General features: G+C 39.5%; 1 protein-coding gene across 1 annotated transcript in view; it reads right to left on the bottom strand.

Annotated features, from left to right (window-relative positions):
• The window catches only part of LOC109465686 (sushi, von Willebrand factor type A, EGF and pentraxin domain-containing protein 1-like), a 51,063-nt gene that overhangs the window by 14,074 nt on the left and 24,352 nt on the right, over nucleotides 1-12,637 (bottom strand). The window contains exons 5-12 of the mRNA XM_019763070.1: nucleotides 10,081-10,251; nucleotides 8,933-9,106; nucleotides 8,218-8,391; nucleotides 6,987-7,157; nucleotides 6,218-6,388; nucleotides 5,508-5,678; nucleotides 2,197-2,367; nucleotides 712-885 (exon numbers count right to left, since the gene is read on the bottom strand). Coding sequence (XP_019618629.1) covers nucleotides 712-885; nucleotides 2,197-2,367; nucleotides 5,508-5,678; nucleotides 6,218-6,388; nucleotides 6,987-7,157; nucleotides 8,218-8,391; nucleotides 8,933-9,106; nucleotides 10,081-10,251 — 1,377 coding nt within the window. The remainder of the gene's footprint in view (nucleotides 1-711; nucleotides 886-2,196; nucleotides 2,368-5,507; nucleotides 5,679-6,217; nucleotides 6,389-6,986; nucleotides 7,158-8,217; nucleotides 8,392-8,932; nucleotides 9,107-10,080; nucleotides 10,252-12,637) is intronic.

Below are 12,637 nucleotides of genomic sequence, written 5' to 3' on the forward strand. Positions count from 1 at the left end.
TTTTTTAGTGCTGTTTGTTTTTGGTTTGTCTAGTTTGAAGGTGTTCCGAGTAGTATGTGAAATTCCTTTTATTATCATCATATTTTCTCAACTATTATACAGACAGATGGGATGACAGAAGTGGAAACACATGACAGGAAGGCTTATTAGAAGTACATTGTCAGCATTTGTACAGCATGAGGCTGGAGAGTAGAAATATAAGTAGAATGAGAGGGGTATTTGCCATTCACTTTGGGAAGCGCCGGGAACGCTAGGATAGTAGGGGAAAGAAGTAACTTATTTCTGAGGTAGAAATTGAGGTTGAGGACACAAAGGAACAACATCTAACGCAAACAAATCTTGGGTAGTGCAGGGCTCTCACAGGAAATTAATTAATATAATCACAAGTAAATCTAGTAAACCTTTGCCAAAGACGAGAAATACTACTTAGTATTAGGCATTTTCAACCTACTTATGCCATATCCCTCCTACAGATGCATATCTATGTACCGAGGTTCAATATGTATGTAGCGTTTTAGAAAATAGAGAAAAAATTGTGGCAGACAGAAATGTTTCATGTACATTATGTCAATGAGCCATTTACATTCATATTCATGTAGTCATAGTCTGTAGGAATAGACTAGTATTATTGTGATGGTTATACCTTTTCATTTTTGCCATACATTGTACCCTGTACAGCTGTCGAGCAATTAAGATCATTCCTATACTCACTGTGACATTCAGGCTGTGTCCCTGACCACTCCTTGTCCTCCTGACAAGTACGTGTCACGTTTCCTCCCACCAGTTCATACCCTGCGTCACATACGTACACCACTATGTCGCCATATGCGTTACCCCCTGCCATCTGCCCATTCAGCGGAGGCGTGAGTGGGGGGCAAAGTATTTCTGACAAAGAAACAGGAAATAAAATTTAAAAAAATTCAACAACATGCGATACCACTAGGAATGATGATCAGGTCAAGAAAAAAGGCAATTTTGTCTCATGACGTATACTGCATTGCCTCCATATTAACAATGCGTGCTGAAAAACAATTCAAACTTTATTTGCAAAATCATGCCCGAAGGCTAATTGCTTCTACAACTGTCTGGAAAAAACTTCTACATCTACTACTACGCTAGCTACTGTGAAGGCAGTGGATAATGAATAGTCCCACATTCTGCATAATTAGTGGATTTTGTGATCTTAGTAAAAATGCAGTCTTTTGGTGATCTTCTAAATGACGAAAGGATAGAGAAATTGTTGTAACTGTCTGAAATAATCTGTTTCTTTCGGTCTCATAGTGAGGACACTGGCTAACAAAATGTATTTCGTTTTCCACTGCATTCATTGTACAATATTTACATAATCTCTCGTGCACAGGTAGTTTTCTATAGCGGCCTTTTCTCTTATCTTACACGTGGCAGCTCGCTCGTCAAATTCATTGTGGTATAAGTATTTTTCATAAGAGTATTCGGATTTGAGAGTCTTGTAAAATCTTATCTTGCCTTATTACAATTGGACATTTGAGTCCCTTTTTGTCGAATTCAGAACCAAACCACCCAACGGAGACTTGGTGGAGGCTATAGCTGGTAGCTGTCACGCTGGCACATTCATGTCAATAGGAAACATGGCATACACTACTATAATAACCATACTGTAGTGATGACCAATAAATTGCGTATGTATATATATATATATATATATATATATATATATATATATATATATATATATATATATATATGGCATAGAGGATTGCATAATTGCAAAGGAAAAATAAGTGTTTGTAAAATAAATCTTAGCATGTCTTCTTTTTTTTTACTTTATGGCTTCACCACACAAAGTGTGGTGAAACATATTGTGTTAGTTAGGTACCCATTCACACCTGGGTGGAGTGAGGAAGGTTGTGTAAAGTGCCTTTTCCAAGGACACAACGTCGGGCGCATGTCCAGACATGTCCCGGGTACGACTCGGGATCGAACCCGGGTCTCACCGGTTCATAGTCGAACGCTCTACCACTACGTCATCCGACACCTGACTTAATTCAAGAGAATTAAGTCGAATATTTAGTTCAAGGAAATAATTGTATTCTTACTCAAAAAGGACACCTTGCAATGTTCATTTTTCCCTACTAGATACATGTTAACACATCTGTACTTAGCAAATCAGATACTGATAACCCCTGTAGAAGCCACAACATGATCCCAGCTTATTACCTCTGCACAACGGGGCTGTTCCAGACCAAGTCTGATCGGCTTGGCACGTCACATTAGCGTTGCCATACAACTCGTATCCTTGGTCACAGTCAAAGGTCAATAGGTCGCCATAGAGAGTCTCCCCGCTGATAGAACCGTGCAGCAGTGTTGGCAACGTGGGACAGCTTACCCCTGACACGACAAGGAAGGAAAAACTGGATTGTCATATACAGTGTGCTCATCTAGTTAGAGACTACCAGCCTACCATTTAAGAAGTGGAGTTAGTCTATTTATATTTCAATCCATACCATGGTATGGATGAAATATATTGTGTTCTCTCATGTTTCTTCTCCTCCTCCTTCTCCTGCCAAACAGTCAAAGGGATTCAACTCCGCCATCATTCAGCCAAATGACTTGAAATTTGGCATGGAGGTAGAGTGGGCCAATACCCCCAGGCGTTTTTTTTTCATTTTTTTTTTATAAATGCCTTTGAAAAATTTTATGAAGGTTTTTTGGGGCATTTTTCACCAAAAAATGGATTTTTGGATCCTGAGCCCTGGTTTTACAACCAAATGATCTGAAATTCGGTATAAGGGTACCTTGAACATGTGTCTATAGAATAGCAGTCATATATTTGGCATACAGCAGTTCCAAATGACTCATTTGGGGGACTTTAATGGCCCTTCTCAGCAAAAAAAGGGCCAAAAGTGCTATACCCGTTCCATGTTCTATCTAAAAATGGCCTGTTCCATCTGCCGTTGGCCATGGAACACATGTTCCATTGCGGGTTACCTGGGGTCACATTGCACGTAAGTCGTGCGTAATGACCCACACATTCAATTTTATGTGCCTAACACCTTCAACATGTATCAAATCTCATCATTGTTAGTATTTGCATACCTGTAATAAGATTAGTAAAGCTTTCGAGATTCAATGTGCTTGTTCTTGCATCTTTGTTCTCACTTACATAGCTACTATATAATTAATTTATTTGAGAATCTTTGCCAGTTTTACACTGGGGTAAGTTTGGAATAGTCCACTTTTGCGAGGGAGGGAGATGGACTGAAATATGCTGTATTTGCTCCCAAGCAAATGTCGGCCTCTCTATTTTTTTGTAGATTTAGTGATTATTATACCAGTGAGTACTTATTCAATCAGTACAAGTAAGCATATCGGATGTTTGAAAGGCCGTGTTTATGTGAAGTCACCCAAAACGCGATTCGGGTAACTCACATCCCTCACATCTGGTCCACGTGCCACACATTCCTTTGAAACCGTGTCCGATCACAATTCGCCTGAGCTACATTTTATTTTTTTTTTTTTTTATTAGTAACAAAGAAGTAACATAAATTTGGGAACCATCCATCCATACCTAATTGTCATCTCACGAAATATATAGTTGCATATAAGTAATATATAGTATAGTAATATATATGTAACATACATATTTCTTTATTTCTTTATTTCTTTATTTGAATTCACCACATGCAAAAAACAAGTGGAAGGGAGGACAAAACAGGTGTATCAACGCCTTTACAAGTTGTCCTCCCAAACCTGAAATGATAATACAAAACAATACGGAACCAAGTCAAACAATAAACATTAGACATAAGACATCAAAAATCAGTAGACATGAAATATACAATTCGGTAAAAGTTATACAGAGAATTGATTATGTACAAAAATTATCAAATGTCATTATGTACAGATTAAAAAGCTAATTATGATACTAATGCGGCCTTAAAGCAGTGCATGAGGCACACCCACAAGATGTGGACCAGGAGCAGGGAACGTCGATATTGAACTGGGTGTCAAATCTCATAAACGTGGCTCTCACAAGCGATCGCTTGAATGTCAAGATGTTGGACATTTCAGAGGCTTGAACCCCAATATTACGGAGGACAGGACACAGCTGATTCCAGATGGTGACCAGCCTTGGTATGTAAGAAGAGCTGAAGGCTGATGTCCTTACTCTAATGGGGGTAAGCATGTGCGATCGGAGGTATCTAGAGGGTCTGGAAGGGAAGGATACATACTTGTGAACAATTGGTTTAGACTTAATAAACACCATGACGTCGCAAACTTCACGCCTGTGCACAAGAGGCAACAGACCAAGGGTGGAGAGACGTTCCTTGTAGGTCTGGGTGTTCGAGTGGGCTCCTAGAATGAATTTAGTCGCCCGCCGTTGCACCCCCTCTACAAGGGACATGAGTTTGCGGGACTGAGGAGACCACAAAGGTGAGCAGTATTCTAAGATGCTTCTCACCAATGTGGTGTACAGTGCCTTGCGTACATCAGTGCTAGAGTTGAACCCGACTGTTCTTTTGATGAAACCAGTCATAGAATTGGCCCTGGCTACCATCTTTAAGATATGACTGTTCCACTGAAGGTCCGACTGGACAATGACCCCAAGGTCAGGCATACTGTCTACAGATGTAATTGTAGTATCAGACATGTGATAAGAGTACACAATAGGACTCTTAGACTCATATATATATACATATACATATATATATATATATACATATATATATATATATACACATATACATTACACATATATATCCATATATATACATACACACACATACACATATAGCAATATATATGTATATATGTAAATACAGTTATATATAAAAGTTAACCACAACAGTTCTACTCACCAAAAGTGCCCCATTTTCCCAGATGTTTTTCCACCTTTTCTTTTCTTACAGCAATATAGTATTCAACTTTTCTAAAGAAATTTATGAAATTTATGAAATTTATGAGCTACATTTATTGTTATTTGATGAAAACACGCAAGGTAGCGTGTTATCAATGTCAGAGGTCAACGACCTGCTTGCTGATGCCCCCCCTCCCAGCGTATCTAGGCCGAATGCCGACGTGGTCCCGCCAGAGGCGGTGAAGCTCGCCGTAGAACGGACACATTATTTGACCAATACTGCTCTTTAAGTTGTTGTCACGTCAAAGTTGGTATTGCATATAAATAAAGAAATATCACCCCATAATCCATGACCAGGCGAAGTTACAATGAAATCACATTGCGTTCAGACGCAAATCGCGATGCGGGAAAACCGATTCGAAACCACCTCTAGAAGTGGTTTGGGATCGAGGCGCTTTTAATGTGATTTGGAGCGTTCAGGTGGAGCCACTTGAAACCGGCTTCGGGGTAAACCACACGTAAAGCGCCTTGGGTGACTTCACATAAACACGGCCTTTAATACTGTATACGCAATGCCAACAGCTGTAAGGTAAGGTGACATGAGAAATTTGTGAAGAATATCGCACAGGTGATTGGTCATTTCAATTGTCCAGAAGACTTTAAATCTTACTGTTGCAAACTGCAGGCGATCCGCTCCACTGTTTATTAGCTCCACAGGTCCGTTGGTCACTGCCGCTCAACTCGTACCCAGGGTTGCAGACAAAAGTGACGATGTCACCGTAAAGATTTCCACCAGACATTTGTCCATTGGCCAGGGGCAAAAGTTCGGGACAAGTCACCACTGCATCAGAACAATAGCAACGGCAAAAGTTTACGCCCCTAACAATCCTTCACATTATATGTATAGAGAAGAATGTACACTTATGTGTATTTGCGATCGTAACGTATAACCGTATACTGTGTTAATGCGTTGGTGACTGGTTGCAGACTTTTCAACCTCATTTACATTTCATTCAATTGTTTTATAAATTTTATTCATCTATTTAATATTCGTTTGGCTGAGGATATATCCAAGTCTTCCCAACTGACACGGGGCTACTATTAAAGGGGTTTCATTTTATAAACTACTCCCAGAAAGGTATAATTTTAAACAGATCTAATACTATGTTATTTTACATCATCAATACTGTTATTTTAATGAGCTATTTTAGTGTGTATTTTAAACTGTATCTGTGTGAGTTGTAATTCTGAACGTCTACTACTTGTATATCATTGTAATGTCCTTACATCAATTCATGTGGCTGCAAACTGTGGACAATTTCAGTCAAGTTGACAATAAACCACTTTAATAATTATGAATACCAAGACTTAATTACTTACTCTGACACACAGGAGGACTATGACTCCATGTCTCGTTTGCCAGGCACGTTATGGTGGCAGAACCCAGAAGCTCGTATCCTGTGTCACATGTGAAGGTCACGGTGTCGCCGTAAAGATTGCCTCCCGATACCTGTCCATTGGTAGGGGCGGATACTGCCTTGCAGTACTTAACTGTTAAAATAATAATAGCCGAAATAAGCAAAGGTTATAAATACTACTGTTTTTCGGTGATGTTGCCAGGAGAGACATGTTCAGTTTTTTCATCATTTTTTTTTCATCACTCGAATTTATCTGTCATTCTGAAAATTCATAAAATTTCAAGATTGTGTTTCATTAACCCCATTTATATACAAAATTCTATATATTTGACCGAGGTATGGGTCTTTTTTTTCTTACTGTGGTCACTTTTGATACTTGGTTCATCAAAATTTCTATTTATATATGTGTGTGTGTGTGCACTTTTATGTCATGTAATTACTTATCATTTTTCTGTCGTCCACATCACATTTATACATATTACGTACTTTTATCACTGTGTGTCCATTACGTCGTCCATGTATTCTTACTATATTTACCATATTTTAATTAATTGATTATGTCGTGTAATATCTTTTTAACTGATGATATGTTGCTTATTATAAACAGTACGGTGTTTTTATAGTTGGCAAAATTGTACAATCAACGCAATTCAGTCTAATTCTAAGGACTGCAAGTTGATGAAAAAAGTTTGAATTTGAATGAATAGCATCTTATTAATTTATTCACTGACTATCGCATGTCGGTGACGCCGCAGTCCATGTCTGTATATCCTGGCATGTTATGGTGGAAGGCCCGCTCAGCTCGTACCCGACGTCGCAGGCAAACGTGGCCGTATCACCATACAGGTGGCCCCCGTACACAGCACCGTTAGGTGGCGGGTCGAGAGTTGTACAGGCTTTCCCTAAAATAGAGGTTAATACGCAGCTGCAATTATATTCTCAAAGCAAATATGCCTGTGTGTCATGACAATTTAGCTCTTGTGACATAGCTTTCCTGTTAGGGACATTGCAGACGAACCAAAGAGAGCATCGATAGGAAAAATGTAGCTTGCTACATGTACGTGATAGTAGTAAGCTTTATAGGACAACATTGCCTAGGACTTACGCCACTTCAAAAGGCAAACGTCTAGCCATCTGTATATCTATCATCATAAACAGAGGGGCGCGCACCATACATGCCAGGGCTCGAAATACTGGGTGCATGTGCACCTTAGTGTACCCAACATTGGACTTGTACACCCATAGTTTTCTGTGTGTGCACTGGTGCACCCAAATATTTTTGTAGTTTTTTTTGTACATATTAAATGTATGACAGTATGCATGATATTGGCATCTAAGTGTCAGAAAATAATTAGATCTTTGTTGTACAGTAGTACTTGTCTAAGATTTTGAAGTTATTATTACAGATCTGTAATTGGGTTTTGTTTTACATGGTGCACCCCAAAAAATGTGCACTGAATTTTTTATTTCGAGCCCTGCATTCCATGCACATACTTACAGACAATCCACTGACCATATTAAAATCAATTCAAAGGCAGAATCTAGTTTAAAATTACACCAGAACAGGACCCTAGCCCTGAGAGGGGAGAAAATGCAATCATACGTATGACCTGCAATGTATATGTGACTGAAGCTTCTGACAACATCTGAATCCGCAGATTTGGGGCGACGCCACTCCAAAGTCTAAACATTTTAGACTATAAATATAACGTTAATTTATAATGTTAATCATATGATTTTCGTCCAACGTTAGTTATTTGATTGTCGTCTCTGACTCACCCTTTGGTACTAAACAATGAAATATAACAAGGCACGGTTTTGGATAGTATCCAGAACCGATCTGGAGGAAATCTACTTTCTGGGATAGGGATAGACTATCCAAAACCTTGTCCGATCCTACCCCTAACCCATTCTGGCATAGAAGTAGATAGGCACAGTTCTGGATACGATAACGAATCCTACTTGCGCATGTTGGCTGAGTTCCGCTCCATTGCTGGTCATCCTGGCAGGTCCGTGTGGCGTCTCCCCCTGCCAGCTCATACCCAGAACTGCAGGAGAAACTGGCGACGTCACCATAGGCGTGGCCACCAGTAACTTGTCCATTATCCGGAGATGATAGCTGCTGACAAAGTTTTCCTGTAACCAGAATATAGGATTGCATCATACATTTGATAAAATGTTAAAAGTAAAGAAAGTATATAACAAGCATGTCAAATCACCCATAGACTAGTGTAGCAATGTGTCCTCTGTGACAGGAAGTTGTCATAACTGGCCATAACTGTCACCACGCAGTCCACATCTGTAACTGATTAAACCTCCTCAAGTAAAGGACTGTGTTTGACAAGACGGTTGTAGAAGGCAGTCACAGAGTACAGACGTCTTCAACAGTCTCTCCTCTTAGATACCCTACACTAGTGGTCAGCGGTGTGTTGCCGCTTACGAACGGCTGAACCCATCCCTAGCTACGCCATCCCACTACCATGACTCCTGAATCGCTCGGCGACGAATCCGCCCGCCCGCCCAAATTACCTCTCGTGACGCGAGGCTCCTCCATTTACAGAATGTGCGACCATCAAATATCGGTCGTCCCAAGATAAGTTATTTTTCCTACTAAAATCCTTTACATTGGAATCGAGAAAAAAAGAACGGTACGTTTAGTCCTTTCGAAACAACTCACGGTTACAAGTTGGCTGTGAACCGCTCCAAACTTGGTCAGCTTGGCACGTCCTACTCTCGGATCCACTCAACTCGTACCCAGTGTGACATGAAAAGGTGACAACGTCTGTAAAGAGAAAGCTCGTTCCCTGCATCGCACCATCAGTCGGAGCTGTTAGGCTGGGGCAGCTCTTTCCTGTTAGATTTGATAACACAGGGATTAAAGCAGTTCCATAAAACCAACATCATGGAAATACAACTAAGGCCACGTCACCTTAATATTATGGATGACATCCTCTGAAGGCCCCCAAACTAGTGCGCATGCGTGAATTTAAAAAATCCGGCCAAAAAATGAAAATACTGCTAAACCACAGGAATAAAAAGCTGATATTGTGAATTTGCGGCAGTATATAGCGACGTATACGACAAGTCGGCTTTTTGCGGAATTTATGAATCGGCACTGTACGTATGTACTGATGAGTCCTTGAGTCGTGGAGCTTCGGTAGCCTGGGTGCCCGGCTCCGTATTGTCACTAACTACCATGGACTACCCAGGCCTAGAGCCAGGCCAGAGCCTCGGTGGACGTGATCTTTTTTTGTTGTTGTTGAGAACAGGTGAAATTCAATGCGCGCGCGGATGTCATCCATAAAATTAAGACTGTGTGGCCTAATAGAAATTGATTACAAACATGAAGCTCGTGTCAGCTCAAAATGAACACCGCTGTTGCTTATATAGGAGCTAATAGGGGATATAATAACATAATCCCTGAAAGTTAAACCGAAAGCAATATCATGTTCAACACAGACAGCTCAAGATGACCCAATTGATAAATAAGACCCAATCATTGCAAGGGTCTTCGATATACTATAACTATAAAATCTGTTAATCCCTTTTTTTGTGCAGAAATATTTTACATGTTAACAATGAACACACTGACACACGCACACACTGACACACACACACACACACGCACACACTGACACACACACACACACACACACACACACACACACACACACACACACAGTCTGTCTCTCACACATACGCACTCTCTCTCACTCCTCTCTCACACACAGACGCACATACACTCTCTCTCACCCACACAGACACACACACGCGTACTCTCTCTCTCTCACACACCCACCCACCCGCACAAGATAAGATGATTACGTTGGCAAGTAGGTTGGGTTCCGCTCCATTGTCCGTTTGCCCCACAGGTGAGTGAAGAGCTCCCCTGGAGATAATAGCCGGAACTGCAGCTAAAGGTTACCCTGTCTCCATAGTAGTGGCTACCCGATATAGAACCATGGGCTGGTGAGGAAAGAGCTCCGCACGCGACTCCTGCGGATATGATAAATAGTATCGATATAAACAATTGAAATCCTATTTGATATTAATACTATGTGACAATTACATTATAGTACTATCATGAAAGTTCATCTGTGTTGATAGTTACATATAAGAGTTTAAACTTTCGGTCCAACACAAAAATTCTCTTACCTATAGCTTCCGACCAGTCACTCTGGTCTTCCTCAGTAGACTGACCAAGTGAGGCATTAAACGTACATTATAGTACGTTTAAAATCTGACAATTCGTATACTTCAATCTTTGTATAGTTGTTGAGTCGTCAATGTCATAACCTTAACCTAGACAACCACCAAAGCTCGATTTGAAAAATTTAATAAAAGTCTGGTTATAAATATGTATTGTGTTTTCTGACCATCTTGTTGCTAGAAGTTTTGCGATAGTAGGTTTGAACTGTAATTTATAATAAAACAGGTTTGAACAATCCACGACCTCATACCTTCGCCAAATGATGTTAATCTTTATAACTGACAAATTATAAATTAGACCCCCCAATTATACAAAAAGGATCTTCATTTCAATGAATTATATAAGTTGAAAATATTCTCCAACAAAAGACAGTCTTGACAAAGAATGCCATTCTAGTATTTCTTCATAAATTATGCAAATGAGGTTCTTTTATTAATGATATGTTTCATAACGTTCAGTTTCACGTAACTTTAAAATACGCCAAGTATGAAATACCATGCACTAACCATTGTTATGGCTTTACCACACATATTCTGGCAATAAGACAAGTCATATTGTTTTTCCTCTTGTTTCTTGTCCTTCTCCTCCTTTCCCTGCCATTTCTTTAAATTGATTCAACTCCGTCATTTTTGGACCAAATAATATGGAATTTAGCATGAAGGTACAGTGTCCAAATACCCCCAGTTTTTTTTTTCTTTTTCTTGAAACTGCTTTTTAGAATTGTTTTATTTGGACTTTTTGGCTGTGTTACAGGTAATGTGTGTGTTACCAAGATTGGAGTGTGACCATGTTTGGGCATAGGGCCAATGCCCAAATATGGGCAGCAGGTGCACCCTGTTTGGAGATCTGGTCGCTGATTGGCTGTTCCCTTAACTACTTTACTGGTAAATGAACACCTGTGCATGCTACCACATACTTATAATAGGAAAAGTTACTTTGTTTTGTTTTACAAGTATTAGCCAGGAAAATGAGTCTTTTGGGTTTTAAATCGGTGAAACATGTCATATTACCTACATTTCCATATATACCTTGCTATTTTTAAACCAATTTTTAAAAAATCTTTAACCCTCAAACACCCGAACTTTTTTTGTGACGTTAATGCCCGAACGGGGTCCAAATGGACCCCATTTGGTTTCTTTCAAATTTATATTTTTGGCAACCTTTTCGCATCCTTTCAGTGATCTTTGCACATATATTGGTTTAACATATTAAGACGTTTATTTTGGCATGATTAAGTGTTAAAAATTCCAGCTCATTGACATAATTTATGCAAAAATCGGATGAGGCGAATTTGTGTTGATCTCCAAAAAAAATTTAGGAGAACTTGAAGAAGAGGTTTATTGACAAAGTCACGGGAGGAATTTTTTATCGAATCAAACATTTTCAAATAGCACATAAAAATATACGTCTGGGGTCCAAAGGAACCCCGTTCGGGTGTTTGGGGGTTAAACGAACTTAGCTGCTTTACTCTATTCTTCTTGCTGATTGGCTGTTGAGATGTAATAGGGTTAACATAGCCATACCATATTGACACTGCATTCGACAAGTGTTTTGATAGGTATGTCAAACTTTCTTGCTCAAGCATTGGAATGCGGGGCATAAACGTTTTTTTTTAATCTTGAAAATCAACAGTTTGCATTATGCAAATAAGAATCCTAACCAAAAAAACAGGGGATAGCTTTTCAACTGTTGCATTCTTAGTTAGATGTCTTTTCATATATAAATTATAAATTATTGTTTTCCATTTTCTCCTTCTTTCCCTGCCATGTCTAGAACGTGGTGAAGCCATGCTGAATTTGCTCAAAAGCAAATGTCGGCCTTTATTGTTAAGCAATAACATCTTCTCATCAATTATGCAAATCAATTCTTACATAATCAAAATCTGCCTGCGTTTCTGTCGTTCTCAATTACATTTGCCACAAGCTTGAATAGTCCTATCATATGATGCAACTAATTTATAGAATTTCCTCATAAATTTAGCAAATTACATCCAAATCTGCATGATTGTCACAGAATTATGTCACGAATCACTTAAGCTACCCACAAACAAAAAATCACGACAATTTGTCAACCGGTTCTTGAATTACTTAGTATCCTCTTTTGAAGTGCCCCTGCAGTTCCAAAGCAAGACGCTAGGGGGGGGGGGGGCAAACTCACGTCACTTCTGCCCCG

The sequence above is a fragment of the Branchiostoma belcheri genome, unplaced genomic scaffold (assembly GCF_001625305.1).
Source record: "Branchiostoma belcheri isolate BF01 breed outbred unplaced genomic scaffold, Haploidv18h27 scaffold156, whole genome shotgun sequence".
NCBI classification, from domain to species: domain Eukaryota; kingdom Metazoa; phylum Chordata; class Leptocardii; order Amphioxiformes; family Branchiostomatidae; genus Branchiostoma; species Branchiostoma belcheri.